Raw genomic sequence first — 22,287 nt, 5'->3', positions numbered from 1 at the left:
ACCTTACATTATAATTATGTTACTCAAATTGATATGCTTTTTTTCTTAATAACAGAAGCAGTAAACGTCATAATTAAGCTGTAAATATTAATAAATCATCGAATTCTTAATAATTTAATAGTACACCATTGTTTTAGGATATAAATAATGAAGAATCAGTAACGCCACAATTAAACTACCATCGTTCTCAGTTTTTCCTTAATATTCGGTTTTAACCGAAAACCGAACCGAATCCGAATTCTAATTCGGTTCGGTTTTAACTTTGAATTCGGTTTTCGGTTCGGTTTTCGATTTTGCTTAAAAAAAATTAAAATCGAATACCGAACCGAATAAACCGAAAATCGAACCGATGAACACCCCTACCATATCCTACCACAAAAGGCGCCATTTACCTTATTCCATTTTTCTTTCTAAAATAATTAATAAAAAAATAAATATCCTCACCTCATTGTCACCTTTATAACCATGTGCTTTTACATTCTCAAACAGCTGAATAAATAAACCCAATTCATTACCCAAATTCATTATCCAACTCCATAACATAATACTTCTGTCTCTATCTTCCTGTCTAAGTTTCGAATATTACACCCGGTTCTTCTTCAACATGTCATACAAACCACAATAAACTAAAACCCCCAATTATTTTTCATTGTCACCCCCTCTCCCTAATTTCATCTCTAAATGGGAAATTGTAATAAAACCCCCAAAAATACAAATTCTGACAATTTTAGCCCTAATATTTCTACCTCCGATCACCATTACCAGAAACCAGATCACTCCGATCAACTTCACCAGAAAATTAACACCTCCGATCAACTTCAACCGAAAATAAACACATCCGATAAACTTCACCGGATATCAGATCAGTCAGACGGAAACAAGTTTCCGTCGCCGGCACCTGCGGCTTTGCCGGTGGTGAGGCTGTACGGATCACCGTCGTCACCGGCAACATCCTACATTCGATTCGCGATACTTTACAAACCAGTCACTCTACTTTTTATTCCATCGGAAAAGCCTGATTTCGGATTCGAAACGCCGGTGATACAATACGGATCTGACGTCATCTCCGGATCGTCGGGGACGATTCTCCGGTATTTAGACGCTAAGTTTCCGAAACCGATGTTGTTGAGTAACTGGAACACGAGTAATGAGAAGATGCCGGTGGTGGTGACGGAGACAGTGTTGCAGCATAAAAGTTTGACGTGGCATTTGGAGAGAATGGCGACGTGGGGAGAGGATTTGGCGACACGTGGAGGTAAGTCGAGAGGTGATCCAGTGATGGGGAGTGCACGTATGGAAGTTAAAAAGTATGGAAGAAGTTATTCACAGTTATTGGGAGTGTTGCTTGAACATGCTCAGATGGAAGAAAGGATTGTCTTTCCAGTTTTAGAAAGAGAAGATAGAGGTAATAGATCTAATTTTTTTTTTTTTTTTTTTTAATTTTGACTTTTAAAGTCAAATTTAGTAATTTTACATATTACTTACTATATAATTTGTGTGATTAATTGAGAATTAAGAAAAAGTGTGATAGTTAGGGAAATTTATAACAAATCTGATTGTTCTAGGTTTGCTAATTTTGAAGAAACATAAGAAATGTACTCCGTATATGATTTGGAAAGTAACAGGTTTGACTGTGGTCAAATGTGAAACTTGGTTTGACTCTGGAATGAATATTGACATAGATGTCTCTTAAACGTTTGAATTTTTTTTCTCAGTCTAATTTGGTTACTAATTTTCATGGTTTTTGCAGTAGAAAGTTCACTATAGGTTTTCACTGATTAATTACATGAATGAATATTGTGTATTAGATACCTTTAATTTTGTAGCCATGAAAGCTTAACGATCACTGCTATTTACTTTAATTATTCAATATTTCTGTACAAAAGTTTATGTTATAATTCAGTAGGCTTATAACTACCTTTAGTGGTTTGATTCTTGATGTTATAATTCAGTAGGCTTATAACTACCTTTAGTGATTTGATTCTTGATTAAGAATACTAATAATGAAGTGTAAGAATAAAGATGATAATGGAGAGAAAGAAAGAAACACTTTGTAAGTGTGAGAAAATGGTGCAAGTTTAATGCTTGCATTCATGGCTATTTATAGCAAAAATATCACAAGTTTAGGTAATACAATAATATTACTTTTGTGTATCAATAATTGACTATCCATTTATATATATATATTTATATATTATAACACTCCCCCTTGGATAGCAATTTTGTTTGTTGAAGATCAACTGTAAGTTACTGCCTCGTTAAAAACCTTGCTAAAGAAAACCCAGTGGGAAAAACTTTAGCTAAGGGAAAAAGAGTGCAGCATGGAGTTGACTCCCCCTCAAGTAGACATCGCTTCGGTTGTTACATCTTTTGAACATGTCTCATGCCAATGTTATGAACGTGTGTTCTGAAAATAGCAGTTGGAAGTGCTTTCGTGAAAAGATCAGCAGAGTTTTTGCTGGATTGAACATATCTCATTTCAATCTCGTTGTCCTTAATGAGATTTTGAGTGTATGAGAAGAATCTAGGAGGTATGTGTTTGGTTCGGTCACTTTTGATATACCCTTCTTTCATCTGTGCTATGCAAGCTGCATTATCTTCATAGATAATTGTTGGACTTTTATCGCGTTCTAGTCCACAAGAATCAGTAATAATTTGTGTCATTGATCTCAACCAAAAACATTCCCGAGTAGCTTCATGTAATGCAATCACTTCGGCATGATTTGATGATGTAGCAACAAGTGTTTGTTTTTGAGAACGCCATGATATTGCAGTACCTCCATTTAAGAATACATATCCAGTTTGAGATTTAGCTTTATGTGGATCGGATAAATAACCTGCATCAGCATAACCAACCAAATCTTGTTTTGATTCGTTAGAATAAAATAATCCTAAATCAGTAGTTCCTCGAAGGTATCGAAATATGTGTTTGATCCCATTCCAGTGTCTTTTGGTAGGAGCAGAGCTGAACCTTGCCAACAAATTAACTGCAAAAGAAATGTCAGGTCTTGTACAATTTGTAAGATACATAAGAGCTCCAATTGCACTAAGATATGGTACTTCTGGTCCAAGAATATCTTCATGATCTTCACATGGACGAAATGGATCAGTTTCAACATTGAGTGATCTAACAACCATAGGAGTACTTAATGGTTTTGCCTGGTCCATATTGAAACGTTTCAAAATCTTTTCAGTATATGTTGTTTGATGTACAAGTAAACCATTAGGCATATGCTCAATTTGTAAACCAAGGCAATACTTGGTTTTTTCGAGATCTTTCATTTCAAATTCTTTCTTTAGAAGTTGAATGGCTTCATAGATCTCTTTATTTGTACCTATGATGTTAAGATCATCAACATAAACAGCTATGATCACATATCCGGATGTTGTTTTCTTAATGAAAACACAAGGGCAAGTAAGGTTATTTGTATACCCTTTGCTTATCAAGTAATCACTTAATCGGTTATACCACATACGTCCCGATTGTTTTAACCCATATAAAGATCTTTGTAATTTAATCGAATACATTTCTTTGGGTTTTGCATTTGATGCTTCTGGTACCTTAAATCCTTCAGGTATCTTCATATATATATCACTATCAAGTGATCCATATAGGTAAGCAGTCACAACATCCATGAGATGCATTTCTAAATTTTTAGAAACTGCCAGGCTGATTAAGTACCTAAAAGTAATTGCATCCATAACAGGGGAATAAGTTTCTTCATAATCAATTCCCGGTCTTTGAGAAAAACCTTGAGCTACAAGTCTAGCTTTATACCTTGTAACTTCATTTTTCTCATTTCTTTTTCGGACAAAAATCCATCTGTATCCTACAGGTTTCACATCTTTAGGAGTGAGAATGATGGATCCGAAAACTTTTCTTTTATTGAGTGATTCTAATTCAGCTCGTATTGCTTCTTTCCATTGAGCCCAATCATGTCTATTTTGACATTCAACCATAGATGTTGGTTCTGGATCATCATCATTATTCATGATGTCATATGCAACATTAAATGAAAATTTCTCATCAAGATTTTTCATTTCATTTCGGTTCCATAATATTTTTGAATATGCATAATTGATTGCAATTTCTGTATTGACATCATCAATCTCCTCTGCAGTAGGAGTACTGATTTGTGGTTCTTCTTGAACACTTTCTTTTACTTCATTATCAGCTGATTTTCTTTTTCGAGGATTTTTATCCTTTGAACCAATTGGTCTTCCACGTTTCTGACGTGGCAAAGATTCATGAGTGACGTTATTGCCAGCTTTTGAAATTTCAATTCGAGCTGGAGTATTTACTGCTGGTATATATGATTTTGTCACCGTTTTTGTATCTGTAAATGCATCAGGCAATTGATTTGCAAGTTCTTGTATATGCATTATCTTTTGAACTTCTGTCTCGCATTCTTTTGTGCGAGGATCAAGATACTTTAATTGAGGTTCACACCATGAAACATCATTTTCTTTATTTTTCATTTCTCCCCCTAATCTAGGGAACAATGTTTCATTAAAATGACAATCAGCAAAACGTGCTGTAAAAACGTCACCTGTCATAGGTTCAATATACCTTAATATTGAAGATGTTTCATATCCAACATATATTCCCAACCTCCTTTGAGGACCCATTTTTGTACGTTGTGGTGTCGCAATTGGAACATACACTGCACAACCAAATGTTCTAAGATGGGAAATATTTGGCTCTTGACCAAAAGCAAGTTGTAGGGGGGAATATTTATGACTTGCACTTGGTCTGATGCGAATCAATGCAGCAGCATGTAAAATTGCATGACCCCATATAGATACAGGGAGTTTTGTTCTCATTATCAATGGTCTAGCGATTAACTGTAAACGTTTAATCAATGACTCGGCTAAACCATTTTGTGTATGCACATGAGCAACAGAATGTTCAACAACAATTCCTATAGACATGCAATAGTCATTAAATGCTTGAGATGTAAATTCACCAGCATTATCAAGTCTCACCCTTTTAATGGTGTAATCAGGAAAATGAGCTCTCAATTTAATAATTTGGGCAAGAAATTTTGCAAATGCCACATTACGGCTTGATAACAGACAAACATGAGACCATCTGCTAGATGCGTCTATTAGAACCATGAAATATCTAAATGGTCCACATGGTGGATGAATTGGTCCACATATATCACCTTGAATTCTTTCAAGAAACATTGGTGATTCTTTCTCAACCTTAAGTGGTGAGGGTCTAGTTATCAATTTTCCAAGAGAGCAAGATGTACATGGAACCATTGTATCATGATGGATTTTTCTATCCTTTAGTGGATGTCCATGAGTACATTCAATAATCCTTTTCATCATTGTTGATCCTGGATGGCCTAATCTATTATGCCATAAATTGAATACACCAGGATCAATATATTTTTCGTTAACTACCATATGTATTTCTGGTACATTTATATGTGTATAATGTAATCCAGAACTAAGTCTTGGCAGTTTTTCAACCACATGACTCTTGTCAGTGATACTTAAATATTTCTCATTTTTTGTTGTCACTGACTGATAATCATACCCGTTAAGGTATATGTCGGAGAAACTCAATAAATTTCTGCTTGACTTGGGAGAAAATAAGGCATCATTTATTAAAAATTTTGTACCATTTGGTAGTATGAAATTTGCCTTTCCTATCCCTTTTATCAAGTTAGCAGGTCCTGATATTGTATGTATAGTTCCTTCCGTTGGTTTTAGATCAATAAAATATTTCTCGGATTTAAGTATAGTATGTGTAGTTCCACTGTCTGCTATACAGAGATCTCCACCACTTGATTGATGTTGTATTCCAGCAAAATTCATATTGAACTTCATATATAAGAAATAAATAGTGAGTACATTAATATTACACAATATTCTACATGCAAATAGATAGTACTGAAACATTTAGCAAACATAATGACAAAGACAGACGATATTAAATCGTTTATTTTTCGAAAGACACACAACTTAAACATTCAAGAAATCTTCATATAAATCAGATGGTTTCTCAGTGACTGTTGGATCGACGTTATCCACAAAGTTTACTTCCTTTTCTTTATCTTTCAGCGAATCCTGATACATCTTAACAAGATGTTTAGATGTTCGGCAAGTATTAGCCCAGTGGCCCATTCTACCACATCTGTAGCAAGATTCTTCAGAATTTTTAGAAGAATTTTCTTCAACATCTTGTTTAGTGGGCTTGTTTTGTGGTTGATATTTATATTTTCGTGGATTATTATTTCTTTGACCACCACGGCCACGACCACGACCACGTCCTCGCCCATTACCATTACCATAAGGATGGTTTCTACCATAGTTATGGCTTTTGGCATGATGATGGTGATGGTTATTATAACCACGACCTTGCCCGCGTCCTTGTCCCTGTTTATAATTATTTGCAGTATTTGCTTCAGGGATTGCAAGTGTACCAGTAGGACGGGATTGCTGATTTTTCATTAATAGCTCATCATTTTGCTCTGCAACTAAGAGATATGAATTAAGTTCAGGATATGTTTTGAACTTTAGCATTCTCAAATTTCTTTGCACTGTGATGTTTGCAGCATTCATTGTGGAGAAAGTTTTCTCCATCATGTCTGCATCACTTATTTCATGTCCACAGAATTTAAGTTGTGAACATGTATTATACAGAGCTGAGCTATATTCATTTACTTTCTTAAAGTCTTGAAACCTTAATGTTCTCCATTGTTCCATAGCAGCTGGAAGTAAAATTTCTCTTTGATTATTGAATCTGCTTTTGAGACCTTCCCATAAAACATGGGGATCTTCTACAGTCACATAATTATTTTGTAAGCATTCATCAATATGTTGATGAATAAAGCAACATGCCGTTGCTTGTTCTTTTTCAGAACAAGTGTTGTTTTCATTTATGGCTTCAAGAATGCCCATTGATTTAAGATGCATTTTTACTTTTATAACCCATGGCATGTAGTTGTTTCCAGTTGATTCTAAAGGAGTAAATTTAAGCTTTTCCAGATTCGACATTTTCTATTAAAACAAACAACATGATAAATTATAGTCACTTTATATTCATAAGTATATAAACATTAAACATAAATTTAATATAACATAAATGATAAGTAGGTGACAGTGTCGACCATATGTAAGCAATCATTAATAAATGTTATATAACATAAATATAAATATTAGTAAACATAAATGATAATTAGGCGACAGTGTCGGCCATATAAATGTTAGATAATAGAAATATAAATGTTAGTAACATAAATGATAATTAGGCGACAGTGTCGGCCATATAAATGTTAGATAATAGAAATATAAATGTTAGTAACATAAATGATAATTAGGCGACAGTGTCGGTCATATAAATGTTAGATAATAGAAATATAAATGTTAGTAACATAAATGATAATTAGGCGACAGTGTCGACCATATATTATTCAGGTGGTATAACCGACCATATATCATTTAGGTGGCATAGCCAACCATAATTAGTATTAAGATTATCGTGCTGATAACGTGTTATAATTCAGTAGGCTTATAACTACCTTTAGTGGTTTGATTCTTGATGTTATAATTCAGTAGGCTTATAACTACCTTTAGTGATTTGATTCTTGATTAAGAATACTAATAATGAAGTGTAAGAATAAAGATGATAATGGAGAGAAAGAAAGAAACACTTTGTAAGTGTGAGAAAATGGTGCAAGTTTAATGCTTGCATTCATGGCTATTTATAGCAAAAATATCACAAGTTTAGGTAATACAATAATATTACTTTTGTGTATCAATAATTGACTATCCATTTATATATATATATTTATATATTATAACATATGTTTTTTTGTTAGTATCAATTTATTAAAGAACCAACTTTCTACACAAAAGTTATATGTGGACCCTTTGTTAATCATAATTGTTAATTGATAACTTAGTAAGGAACCTTTTTTGAATAAATAATCTTTAACTTCATTGTCAGCTTGCTACAATATTTTGCTTGTATACTGTTAGGAATGCACTTATTTTTTAGCCAAGTTTATGGGCTTTCATGATGAAACATAAGACATTATTATGTAAAAGCTTATTTCTTTATTTCATCATTCAATCCACTCAGAGTTGCCTTCTTTTTAATCAACCTTCGTTCCAAAATGATTGTCTAATTTGTTACCCCCTTAATTGCAATAACATAGTGTGTGACTTGTTTAACGTAGCTAAATATCTTGTCACTATTACTAATGACAAAGTAGATGAATAGTAACAAAATCAGTGATACATTATTTGCAGGCTTATCTAAATCTGTTAATGAGGAACATGCTAGAGACCTTCCCCTCATGAATGGCATTAAAGAAGACATCAAAACAATAATAGTCCTCGACTCGGGTAGCACTTCATCCCAGGATGCTCTCTATAGTCTATCCACTCGCATTAAACTGCTACTGGTACGTCCTTCATTAAAATTGAGCAAACAATGTTTCAACTTCAAAATAAATTTGAGTTTTAAAATGTAATTTTTTGTGTGGGCAGGAGAATTGCAAACAACACTTTGAAGAGGAAGAGAGAGGGATTTTGCCGTTAATGGAGGCAGCAGAGTTGACTCAAGGTCAACAAGAGAAACTATTAGAGGAATCTTTAGATGTGATGCCCAGCACACACTCTCACTTGCTTAAGTTTTTCATGCAAGGCCTTCTCCCACATGAAGCCATGCTTTATCTTGACTTGATCACCAAATGTACTGACAAAGAACGAGCCGACTCCATATACAGTCACTTAGTCGAGTAAGTTACTGTAATTTTTAGTTAATTTCATTCATTCTTACTTGATGCTAATCATATTAAGTAATAATATTAAATCAGTGTGGCTCCTGGAGTCATGTAAACGAATGTGCCTCTGTTTGACTGTCTTCACTTTGTAGTTCCCTTTTTTGTTCAAAAGAAAGGGGGATAAAAAACATATAAATTAATATTCTACTGTTAAACAAAATGTAAATATTTGTTTTCGTTTTTTGTTTTTGTTCAGGGAACACAATGGAAAACGCAATGAGGGTCGCCCGACAATGGCATTGTTGTTAAAGGCAAAAACATACGCTTTGTTTTGAATTGGATGACCTCATCTGGGACTAAGAGAAGAATATTATAAAGTGTGTGTAGGTAGCTAGAAAGGTTTGGTTATAGTGGTGGTTTATTAAGTTGGTTTGGTTATATTGTATGTAAAAAGGAATGAAACCCTGACTTTGATATATTGATTTGTAGGCAATACTTTTGAAAGTTGTATATTTTCTTTTCCTTTTTACCTTTTCAGATATACTGTAATTGAGAATTGAGAATTGATCCAAAGCTTCATGCAATTCTCCCCTTTGTAGTCCTTGTAGTAAAAAGTTGAATCACATGTTAGGGTTTTTTGTTGATGTGGGTGTGTTGCGGGCCCTTTCCTCTTTGATGGGTGCCTTCGGGTTTAGACCATGATCCCCCATTGGAGATACGGTTTCACATCCGGGGGATTTGGTTTTGCCGTTTGGGTTCTTCTTTAGACGGTAAGGTGCGAGTTGCTTTGTGGTTGTTAGGTTTGTTCTGTTGTTGCGATGCAACGTTCCCGACCAATGTCGATGTTTATTATACTCTTTGTTTTTTTTCTTTGTGTTTTGCGTGTTTGTTGCGGTTTATTTTGGCTAGGTTTGAATATTTATTTGTATCAATTGTACATGTTGATCTTCGTTGTTGTTGTTATGTGTTATTATGTTTTTTTTACAACAAAGTGGAGTGTGGAAAGTTAAGTTGGAGACAATCGTTCTCTTATTTTTGATACAAAACTTGCATAATTCATAAATATGCGTAGATCATAGAAAATTCATCAAATTCAACAAAATGTAAGAAATAATATACTGTATATTAGAAAAAACCCGTGAAACCTGAAAACAAAACATTTTTACACATTTCGGCGGGAACAAAGACAAGAAGGGAAGATGATGTAATTCACTGTACAACAGCAGCTACACAATTGTGCCTCGCGGTTGAAATGGAATCGGAAGATTGGATTTCAGAATGGGCTTCAATGCCTTGAATCACATGTTAGGGTTTTCTGTTGACGTGGGTGTGTTTGCGGGCCCTTCCTCTTCGATGGGTGCCTTCAGGTTTAGACCACCATCACCCTTTTAAATATGTGGTTTCAGATCCGGGGGATTTGTTTTTTTTGCGGTTTAGGTTCTTCTTTAAATGGTATGAGTTGCTTTGCGGTTGCTAGGTTTGTTCTGTTGTTGCGATGCAACGTTCCTGTCATACCCCGTCCTAATCCACCTGGACGAAGTCACCAACATCTGGTCCCATTGCGATGATCGACTCCAAATAATGTATTTAAAATGAGCAAATGCACAGCGGAAGGTTTATTTCATACCTGAGAATAAACATGCTTTCAAGTGTCAACCAAAAGGTTGGTGAGTTCATAGGTTTATCATAAAACAATAAAATTCATCATTTTGATAGACCACAAGATTCAAATACAGTACACCTATCTCGTGTACCAAACCATTTTCATAAATCTTAGTAACCGTACACATATCTAGTGTACAAAAAATATCATACACATAACCTGTGTATAAAATCATTCTCTCGATACATAACATTCACTTTTCATTCATTGTTTGGCTTGGTAACCGACCTTAACATATAATGCGCATAAATAATATCCCCAAAAACAGAACATCTCGTCTGTATAATATATAAACCTCGAAGTACTAAACACCACGCCCACTAGCTCTTCCGTCTAGTGAACATTCTGAGTAGGGGTGTTAAACCCGGTAGCTACCTTTAGGATTCGCGTGAATTAGGGCCATACCCGATTCTGCTTCTTAGGTTACCAAGCAATAATAATCAGGGGAAAAATATTCACAACAATTAGTGGCAATTATAACGTTCAACTAATTCAATAATAATCCACAGAACTGCTGTCTGCATAATAATTCATTCGAGGAATGTTTTGCTTGTGTCTATCTCGTCAAATATTTATAAAAGCATTTCATGTATTCGCAGTTCAAAATATATTTCAAAAGCATTTAATAAAGCAGTTGTAAAAATAGCGCATGTATTCTCAGTCCCAAAAATGTAAAGAGTAAAAGGGAATCAAATGAACTCACAATACTGTATTTTGTAGTCAAAATACATATGACGGCATTGAATAATGCAGGGTTGGCCTCGGATTCACGAACCTATATCATGTGTATATATATATATATATATATATATATATATATATATATATATATATATATATTAACATATATAATTGTAATTGGACAAATTTATATATAATTAGTGATATGAATTTTATTTTAAAAAATTTATAGGTTTCCTTAATAAATTAAATTAATTCATTATATATATATATATATATATATATATATATATATATTAATATTGTTAACTTATATGTATTGAGTATAGTTTTAATATTTTTTTTTGATAAATTAATATTAATAATATTAAATAATAAGTTATATTATCTTATAATAATAATAACAAAAGTAAATATTTTTAATAATAATAATTATTATAATAATATTAACCATGATAATAATAATGTTAATAATGTTAAGTTGTATTATTTTTATAATATAAAATAATAATTTTAATAATAATAATAATAATAATAATAATAATAATAATAATAATAATAATAATAATAAAATATAACGCTACCTTTGAAAGAACCGGATTTAAAAAAAAAATGCCACCGCCCGGGCTCGAACCCGCGACCAGTGGCGGAAATAGCATGGGGTAAGGGGGCAGATGCCCCCAGTCGATTTGCAATTTTTAGTGTAAAAATTTTGGGTTTTTCGCTTTTGACCCCGGTGAAAAAAAAATTTGCCCCAAAAACCACCATATTTTGCCCCAAAACCTCCGTATTTTGCCCCAAAACCTTCATATTTTGCCCAAAAACCTCCACATTTTGCTCAAAAATCACCATATTTTTCCCCAAAACCTCTATATTTTACCAAAAAAAAAATTGATACGCTTTAAAAAAAATTTCGCCCCGAGTGAAAAAAATTCCTGTTTTCGCCACTGCCCGCGACCTCCCGTTAAACACAAGCACCTCTAAACCATCCGATCTATCTTGTTTTTTCTTGTTATTATACACACGTTTTATTTATTTAATATGTAAAAAGATGTTTTATCATCTTCATCACATCACTACCATAATCGTCATTTTTATCATAACATCTAACATCATCATTCCAACATACGGATCAATCATAATCATCATCACACCCATGATCATCATCACGATGATCATCATCATTTTAAGTTACCATCTTCATCAACCAAAATTGTTGTCATAAGTATACTAGAAATACATTATAGCAACAACAGTAATTCGGCAAACAACCCAAGTAACTTTTGGGTCGATTAGTTTGTAATTTAAGTGTATAATGGGCTTCAAACCTTGGGCTTATAATATGGCTATAAGACCACTCCCTATAGTTCATTACCCGCTCATTACCCGTTCATTACCCGTCATTACCCGTCATTACCCGTAACTAACCATAGGCACGAGCTAGTTACCCGCTTTAGTTACCCGCATCCACCATCAATTTAACGAAAGTTTTAAGTTTAGTTATAGGAATTGTGAGTCCAGTGGCTTTTCATTGTTGGACGTGATGCTTTATTGCTTGTACCTTGTATATTAAGAGGAGTATTGTTTTAACCATTATAGGGAGTGTTTAATTATGAGTTAGTTATAAGATATTGGTGTTGATGTGGCGCTGATGTGAAAGGTTAAGAGGATGAATAGTTTAGTTACGATAGGGAGTGACCTAATACTTCATAGTAAACGTCTGAGTATAACAAAATAAAAGTAGCCGAAACACTTGATCACCAATTTGCACAAGTGGGGTCTTTGTTCCACTCATCCTCGTTCATCATTATCAATTAAACATCACGACAACAGTCATCATATTCATCACAATAAATATTAAACATCACTGTTGTCGCTGTAAAAGGAGATAGGAAACAAAAGGGCAGCAGAAAAAGAGTGATGTAGCAGTGGTTTTGCAGTTTACATGTGATTGTTTGTGGTGGTTAGCAGCGAACAAAAAGGACAGAAGTAGCAGTAGTGAATTGAGCAGGTAGTACGGTTTTAATGGTGATCGTTTTTGTTCAGGCATAAATAGAAAAACAATAGTGTAACCCTATTCATGTTTTGCTTGTGTGTCGTTTGATCATAACACAGAATCAGAAGAGTACGAAGCAGTATAACTGCTGTAGCTGTGAGGGTTGTCTTGTTTGGTGCGTCGGACAGAAACAGCCTCGAAGGAAAAAAAAAATTTATGATGGGTGGTCGATGTGGTTATAGTGGTGATATGAGTTTAAGAGAGGAAGAGAGAAAAAAAAAACTCGATGGGCGTTTTAAAGATGGTATTGTGGTGATGGATACGGTTGTGGGTTGTAGGTGGCGGGTTTAAAGAGAGTGGTGTTTGGTTGTAGTAGAAACCGAGTTAGTAGCAACAATAAGTAAGGTGATGGTTTGTGATGTTAGTGTTGAGCTGATCGAATCATAACTAGAAACATAAACAGTTCATGATGGTATTGTATTGGTTTAGAGGTGATAACCGATGGTCTGGGTGTCGGTTTATATGTTTCTTTGATTCACAGAAATAGAACCAATAGTCAAATAGAAGTAGTAGTTGGTTTTTGTGGTATTTTGAGTTGAGAAGTGTGGTGGCGATTAATAATCTAACATGGTGATGATAGTGGTAAGATGGCGGTGGCCGATTGTTCTTAAGAGTGATTCACAAAAGTGATGGTGATCGGTTGATCCAGAAAACAGAGAGAGTTATGGTGGTTGTTTGAGGGAGAAGATGTAAGTATGTATATATATTTTGAGATGCTTTTGTAGCGACCCGACAAAATTGTCATTTGACAGCGCCGCTAACTTAGGTCTCGTTACGTGGTCGTAGTCCCTATATGAGACACGTTTGACCAAAATTATGTCGCATTCATTTGAAACGTACAAGACTTGCCAAGTTTAAATTACCAAACGGTTCGACAACAAGTTTAAGTTTACAAAAGTATAAAGTATAAATGAAATAACTTGCGACATAATTAGTTGAAAATCACGGTTGCTATAAATAGCGTAAGTATGTATGCATGCTTGACTCCAAGCAAGTAATCAGAGTGTATGCATGTATGCTTAACTCCAAGCAAGTATAAGTGTACGTGAAAGCATGTATCAATTAGCCAAGTATGAACCTGAGAAAACATGTAGAAAACTGTCAACGAAAAACGTTGGTGAGATCATAAGTGTATTTGTAAAAGTATGTTTTTGAATCACAAGGTTTAGTATCAAAGCGTATACATCTCTAAAGATGTGTTTGTATCAAGCGTATACATCTCAAAATATGTTGTTTGTAAACCATAAGATTTAGTATAAAGTGAATATCAAGCGTATACATCCCACATGATGTTGTATGTATCACGAGCACCCAATTACCAAAACTTAACTGAATCTTACCTCTGCATAATAGTGTTAGAACCTACACTATACCCCGAAAATACGTTTCATCCGTCAGATGAGGGTTCGTCAAACCCGTATGGCCACACAACATAAGTTCTCGCTCACACCCTACAAGTGTAACTAATGGTAATTGGACTTGAGGATTTTTGTTCTAACTCGTATGTATCTTTGCGTCTGTATTCGTGTTCAAGTATAAAAGTATGAAAAGTATATATACATGTGAAATGTATATAAGTATGTAATGTATATGTTTCTCAGTCCACGATTTAAAAGTATAAAAGTAATTGAAAAGGTGGGACTATGATCTCACCTCGAGTGTACGAGTATAAAAGTACTTCACAAAGTAAATGTGTGCATGAAAGTTGCTTAGCCTTGACCTAAACAAGTAAGTTGTATCAATACCGGGTAAGACACAAACAAGGTCGGTCGAAATGTGTTCAATTAGTCCTATGGCTCGTTACGACTCGAATGTATAGCATGTGAATCACGTTGTCAAGTTTCGTGCAAGAATCAAGTATAAAAGAAGATTAGAACGATTGCATAAACGTTTGGTTAAGGTTAACTAAAAGTCAAACTCGGTCAAGTAAAAGTCAACAAAAAGTCAACACGTTCGGGTCAGGTCCCGAACTATTTTTCTGTGCTAATTATTCATATATAAGCATGTTAGAACAAGTTACATGTGAATCGGAGGTCCATAGCATGCCACACATTTTTCGTATATTGGACAAGCAAGTCAGAATCAAACCATGCCTATTGTCGCGTCGCGACAAAGGCTTGCCGCGCCGCGGCGAATAACGGGTGCTGGTACCTGGTCAGTCTCAATTGTTCAAGTCTTTTCCAAAACTCAATTTAGCACAAAATACAAACCGTAAACACTTAGAATGCGTATCTTATATCGTTGGAAAGCTCTTTTGACAAGGAACACAACTAAGTACATATTATCAATCAAAACATGCATTTAAAATAATCAAATTCTCGTCAAATGTTCAATGAACGTTCATAATCAAAGTTTCAAGTTTGTAAAACGCATTTCATGATTCGGGCAACCAATTTACATGTATGATATGCCGTTTTGAAGGTAATGAAACATACATTACAACTAAACACTTACTAATAATATTTCATGGCATTCGAAACATCAAAAGCTCATTTTAAGTCTATCAAACCCTAACCAAAATCCACAAAAATCAATATTCATGTTTTTAAAGTTTTCTTAATCAACCTACGCATCAAAACGAAGCTAGTGATACTAGTAACACAATTAAAACATGTACTTTAACAAGTTAACAACATTAACTCATCCAAAATGCAAGATTAAGCAAACTCATTTCAAATGTTCAAACTAGTTACTCAGAACAACAAATCGAGCAAACAAATCATATATTCATGTTATACACGAGCCATAGACACTAACTAACACCATTTCAAGTATATAAAATGAATTTAGAGAAATTTAGTGTTTTAGAAATGTTACCCAAACGAGATGAAATTGGTACCAAAATGTAGAGGATGAAGAGATGATCACGAATATGTAATTTGTTTTGATGTTTGCTTGTTTGATTGAATTTAGATGATGAATTTAGGATTTGGAGTTTGAGAGCTCAAAAATGGAAGTAGTAGAGAGAAGTGGGAGGTTGAAGATAATGAATGGATGAGGTGGTGGGTTGACTAGTTGACCTAGTCAACTAGTTTGCCTACTAGCCAACTTTGGTCCCTCGAGTTTTAAAGCGGGTGCGTGAATTAGCCAAACGAATTATTTTAAGTACGCGAATCAACGGGAGATGTTATAATTGAATAACGGAAATATCACGAATGTTAGTTAACGATGGACACGAATTTAGATAACGAAAGATATTATTAAAAAAAAGACGGGCGTTAAAATAATTTAAATGGAAAAATGCGGGATGTTACATTACCTACACCTTAAAAGAAATTTCGTCCCGAAATTTAGTTGGAAGTAGTAGTCATTGTTTCTTCCTCGAAACCTTTGCGTTTCAAGTTATACGAATGAGTGAAGGTACTTCCTTGGGCATTTCAACGAACTTTGACAGTCGGGATTTTATGTCGTTTTAAAGTTTGGTTTCACGATCCATAATTTCAACCGGTCTCCCTAGGAAGTGAAGTTTTTCATCGATAGTAAGCTCATCGAAAGGAATAACAAGTTCTCGTTCGGCAAGACACTTTTTCAAGTTTGACACGTGGAATGTAGGATGAACGGGACTCGATTGCGTCGGAAGATCGAAACGGTAAGCAACGATTACCAAAACGCCCCAAGATTTCAAAAGGATCAAAATATCGCGGATTTAGCTTTCTACGTTTTCGAAACGGACTACACCTTTTCAAGGTGCGACTTTTAACGTTACGCGGTTTCCCACATGGAATTCGAAAGGTTTACGTCTAACATTGACATAGCTCCTTTGGCGACTACAGGCCGTTTCTAGCCTTTCTCGGATTGGAACGATCTTAACGGTTACTCCATGAATGAGTCCGGGTTCGGTGAATTGATTATCATTTACTTGGTTCTACAAAAGGAGAATGACGTTTCCGGTCATATAAGATTTCAAAAGGTGTGACGTTAAGACTTGAATGATAACCATCGTTGTAAGAGAATTTGGTTAAAGGCAAAAACTTTTCTCAAGTAAATTTGAAGTTGATAATGCAAACTCGTATTATGGTTTCCAAGGTTTGAATCATGTGTTTGCTTGGTCCGTCGATTTGTGGATGATACGCGGTACTCATGTTTAAACGTGGTCCCGAGGCTTTTTGTAAGGCACTCCGAAATCTAGAAGTGAAATGAGAATCTCGATCCGAAACGAGGTACATTTCTTTAAGGTATATTTGAAAAAGTTTGTTGGAACAAGTTTCTGTTTCTCAAGAATTTTGCACCGCGGAAGATTTATCGGTTTCTAAAAACGTTCGTTAGGACTATTCACCCTCGAGACGAATACTAGTATAACGTGAGGAGTCTCTCCCTCCATTGAGAATTTAGAATAAAGATTTCCTTAAACGGAAGTACGAGTGTGATGCGAGAGAAGCTTCCATCTCGATGTGAGCATAACAAGCATATTGTAGTTCGTCGATGAAACTGTGCGAAAACGAGATGGTATACACGTATAACGTATGTTTGAAGTTGAAAGAATTTTTCATTCATTCGGAAGCATGGATATGGTTCAAAAATAATCGAAGGTGTGTCCCTGGAATGGTTGTTATCAGTATTCTCGGAGTTTTCGGATGTTCAAATAAGAAAAATAAAGTCATGTACATGGCACATGGTGGTGATTAGGTTGATCGAGTCCAATCACCATCACGAGTCATTAGAACTTTGGTATGACTTACCGTAATATAACCACGTTGATCGAGTGTCGTTATATTACGCTAACTCATACCTCCATTCCCACATCACTCCATAGATTCAAGTTCGTGAAATCGTGAAGTTTTAAAATGAACAAAGTGTAACGACGCCTCTAACGTGACTCGTATTGAATCGAAAGAATTAGCGCAACACTAAAGAAGCGTTCCCCGAGGGAAGTGTATAAATGATTGTTCACGTCAATGCAGTTCAAGTCAAACAATTATGTATTCCGGTACGAGATGTAGTGACCCGAACTTTTCCATGTTTATATATATATTAAATGAAATTGTTATTTATATGATTAAGTGTTTCCAACATGTTAAGCAATCAAACTTGTTAAGACTTGATTAATTGAAATAGGTTTCATATAGACAATTGACCACCCAAGTTGACCGGTGATTCACGAATGTTAAAACTTGTAAAAACTATATGATGACATATATATGGATATATATAGTTAACATGATATTATGATAAGTAAACATATCATTAAGTATATTAACAATGAACTACATATGTAAAAGCAAGACTACTAACTTAATGATTTTGAAACGAGACATATATGTAACGATTATCGTTGTAACAACATTTAATGTATATATATCATATTAAGAGATATTCGTACATCATAATATCGTGATAATATAATAATTTAAAATCTCATTTGATATTATAAACATTGGGTTAACAACATTTAACAAGATCGTTAACCTAAAGGTTTCAAAACAACACTTATATGTATCGACTAACGATGACTTAACGACTCAGTTAAAATGTATATACATGTAGTGTTTTAATATGTATTCATACACTTTTGAAAGACTTCAAGACACTTATCAAAATACTTCTACTTAACAAAAATGCTTAAAATTACATCCTCATTCAGTTTCATCAACAATTCTACTCGTATGCACCCGTATTCGTACTCGTACAATACACAGCTTTTAGATGTATGTACTATTGGTATATACACTCTAATGATCAGCTCTTAGCAGCCCATGTGAGTCACATAACACATGTGGGAACCATCATTTGGCAACTAGCATGAAATATCTCATAAAATTACAAAAATATGAGTAATCATTCATGACTTATTTACATGAAAACAAAATTACACATCCTTTATATCTAATCCATATACCAACGACCAAAAACACCTAAAAACACTTTCATTCTTCAATTTTCTTCATCTAAGTGATCTCTCTCAAGTTCCATCTTCAAGTTCTAAGTGTTCTTCAAAAATTCTACAAGTTCTAGTTTCATAAAATCAAGAATACTTTCAAGTTTGCTAGCTTACTTCCAATCTTGTAGAGTGATCATCCAACCTCAAGAAATCTTTCTTATTTACAGTAAGATATCTTTCTAATATAAGGTAATACTCATATTCAAACTTTGATTCAATTTCTATAACTATAACAATCTTATTTCGAGTGGAAATCTTACTTGAACTTGTTTTCGTGTCATGATTCTACTTCAAGAACTTTCAAGCCATCCAAGGATCCTTTGGAGCTAGATCCATTTTTCTCATTTCCAGTAGCTTTATCCAGAAAACTTGAGGTAGTAATGATGTCCATAACATCATTCGATTCCTACGTATAAAGCTATCTTATTCGAAGGTTTAAACTTGTAATCACTAGAACATAGTTTAGTTAATTCTAAACTTGTTCGCAAACAAAAGTTAATCCTTCTAACTTGACCTTTAAAATCAACTAAACACATGTTGTATCTCTATATGATATGCTAACTTAATGATTTAAAACCTGAAAACACGAAGAACACCGTAAAACCAGACATACGCCGTCGTAGTAACACCGCGGGCTGTTTTGGGTTAGTTAATTAAAAACTATGATAAACTTTGATTTAAAAGTTGTTCTTCTGGAAAAATGATTTTTATTATGAACATGAAACTATATCCAAAAATCATGGTTAAACTCAAAGTGAAAGTATGTTTTCTAAAATGGTCATCTAGACGTCGTTCTTTCGACTGAAATGACTACCTTTACAAAAACGACTTATAACTTATATTTCCGACTATAAACCTATACTTTTTATGTTTAAATTCATAAAATAGAGTTCAATATGAAACCATAGCAATTTGATTCACTCAAAACGGATTTAAAATGAAGAAGTTATGGGTAAAACAAGATTGGATAAATTTTCTTGTTGTAGCAACGTGAAAATTGGTAACAAATCTATATTAATCATATCCTAGCTAACTTATATTGTATTATACATGTATTCTAATATATTATGTAATCTTGGAATACCATAGACACGTATGCAAATGTTTTGACATATCATATCGACCCATGTGTATATATTATTTGGAACAACCATAGACACTCTATATGCAGTAATGTGGGAGTTAGCTATACTGGGTTGAGGTTGATTCCAAAAATATATATACTTTGAGTTGTGATCTAGCCTGAGACGTGTATACACTGGGTCGTGGATTGATTCAACATAATATATATATCAATTTTTTCTGTACATCTAACGTTGGACAACTAGTTGTAGGTTACTAACGAGGACAGCTAACTTAATAAACTTAAAACATCAAAATGTATTAAAAGTGTTGTAAATATATTTTGAATACACTTTGATATATATGTACATATTTGTTATAGGTTCGTGAATCGACCAGTGGCCAAGTCTTACTTCCTGACGAAGTAAAAATCTGTGAAAGTGAGTTATAGTCCCACTTTTAAAATCTAATATTTTTGGGATGAGAATACATGCAGGTTTTATAAATGATTTACAAAATAGACACAAGTACGTGAAACTACATTCTATGGTTGAATTATCGAAATCGAATATGCCCCTTTTTATTAAGTCTGGCAATCTAAGAATTAGGGAACAGACACCCTAATTGACGCGAATCCTAAAGATTGATCTATTGGGTCTAACAAACCCCATCCAAAGTACCGGATGCTTTAGTACTTCGAAATTTATATCATATCCGAAGGGTGTCCCGGAATGATGGGGATATTCTTATATATGCATCTTGTTAATGTCGGTTACCAGGTGTTCACCATATGAATGATTTTTATCTCTATGTATGGGATGTGTATTGAAATATGAAATCTTGTGGTCTATTGTTACGATTTGATATATATACGACGTTACCACATATGAACGACGATTCACAGAGTTGTGCCTATTGTGCCCTGGAGCATTCGAAGATGAAGAATAGAAGATCGACGCATTTATAAAAGGGTTACCAGTAAGGATTCAAGAAGATGTAAGTTCACACGAGCCCGCTTCTATACAGAAGGCAAGTCGAATGGCTCATAAACTCATAAATCAGATTGAGGGAAGAATTAAAGAGCAGGCGGCCGAAGAAACCAACACGAAACAACTCAAGAGGAAGTGGGAGGAAAACGGTGACAAGAGTCACCAGTACAACAACAATAACAATTACAACCACAATCGCAACAACTATCCCAACAACCGCAACAACAATCGCAACAATAACCGCAATCCTAACAATAACTACAACAAACATCCCAACAACAACAACAACTACAACAACCATTTCAACAACAATAACAATCTCAACAACAACCTCAATAACAACAACGGCAACAAAAACCAAAAACAGCCATGTCATAGGTGTGAAGAAAATCACCAGGGGTTTTGCACGACATTTTGCAACAGGTGTAAAAGAAATGGTCATAGCGCGACAAAGTGTGAGGTCTACGGACCAAAGTTTAACAGAACTAAGGGAGCAAATAATGCCGGAACAAGTAATGCCGAAACGAATAGTGTCGGAGCAAGTAATACCAACGCTGTTTGTTATAAATGTGGAAAAGTGGGCCACATTATTAGAAATTGCCCGAATCAGGGGAATACTAATGGGCAGGGCTGTGGAAGAGTTTTCAATATTAATGCCGCAGAAGCACAGGAAGACCCGGAGCTTGTTACGGGTACGTTTCTTATTGACGATAAATCTACTTATGTTTTATTTGATTCGGGTGTGGATAGAAGCTATATGAGTAGAGAATTTTGTGCTAAATTAAGTTGCCCATTGATGCCTTTGGATAGTAAATTTTTACTCGAATTAGCAAATGGTAAATTAATTTCAGCAGATAATATATGTCGGAATCGAGAAATTAAACTGGTTAGCGAAACATTTAAGATTGACTTGATACTAGTAGAGTTAGGGAGTTTTGATGTGATAATCGGTATGGACTGGTTGAAAGAAGTGAAAGTAGAGATCGTTTGTTACAAAAATGCAATTCGCATTACACGAGAAAAAGGAAAACCCTTAATGGTATACGGAGAAAAGAGCAACGCAAAGTTAAATCTTATTAGTAACCTGAAGGCACAAAAACTAATAAGAAAAGGTTGCTATGCTGTGCTAGCACACGTCGAGAAAGTCAATTCCGAAGAAAAGAACATCAATGATATTCCCGTCGCAAAAGAATTTACCGATGTATTTCCGAAAG

At 34.4% G+C, this 22,287-nt stretch overlaps 1 protein-coding gene across 1 annotated transcript; it reads left to right on the top strand.

The window, feature by feature from the left end:
* The first annotated feature begins 681 nt into the window (after window positions 1-681).
* Window positions 682-9,297, top strand: LOC139863376 (uncharacterized). Its single transcript, XM_071852014.1, has 4 exons — window positions 682-1,405; window positions 8,269-8,423; window positions 8,509-8,759; window positions 9,001-9,297. Exons 1-4 carry the CDS (start codon window positions 682-684, stop codon window positions 9,077-9,079), a joined length of 1,209 nt encoding a protein of 402 aa, XP_071708115.1. The 3' UTR covers window positions 9,080-9,297.
* The last annotated feature ends 12,990 nt before the right edge of the window (window positions 9,298-22,287 follow it).

This window comes from Rutidosis leptorrhynchoides, chromosome 8 (genome assembly GCF_046630445.1).
Source record: "Rutidosis leptorrhynchoides isolate AG116_Rl617_1_P2 chromosome 8, CSIRO_AGI_Rlap_v1, whole genome shotgun sequence".
NCBI classification, from domain to species: Eukaryota; Viridiplantae; Streptophyta; class Magnoliopsida; order Asterales; family Asteraceae; genus Rutidosis; species Rutidosis leptorrhynchoides.
This window is presented reverse-complemented; position numbering and strand designations above follow the sequence as displayed.

Bases quoted from the DNA above. Each gene is read 5' to 3' on its own strand.
- LOC139863376 (XM_071852014.1), top strand. From the start codon at position 682: ATGGGAAATTGTAATAAAACCCCCAAAAATACAAATTCTGACAATTTT. The intron at 1,406-8,268 runs GTAATAGATCTA...CATTATTTGCAG, and splicing joins TTTAGAAAGAGAAGATAGAG to GCTTATCTAAATCTGTTAAT. The intron at 8,424-8,508 runs GTACGTCCTTCA...TTGTGTGGGCAG, and splicing joins CTCGCATTAAACTGCTACTG to GAGAATTGCAAACAACACTT.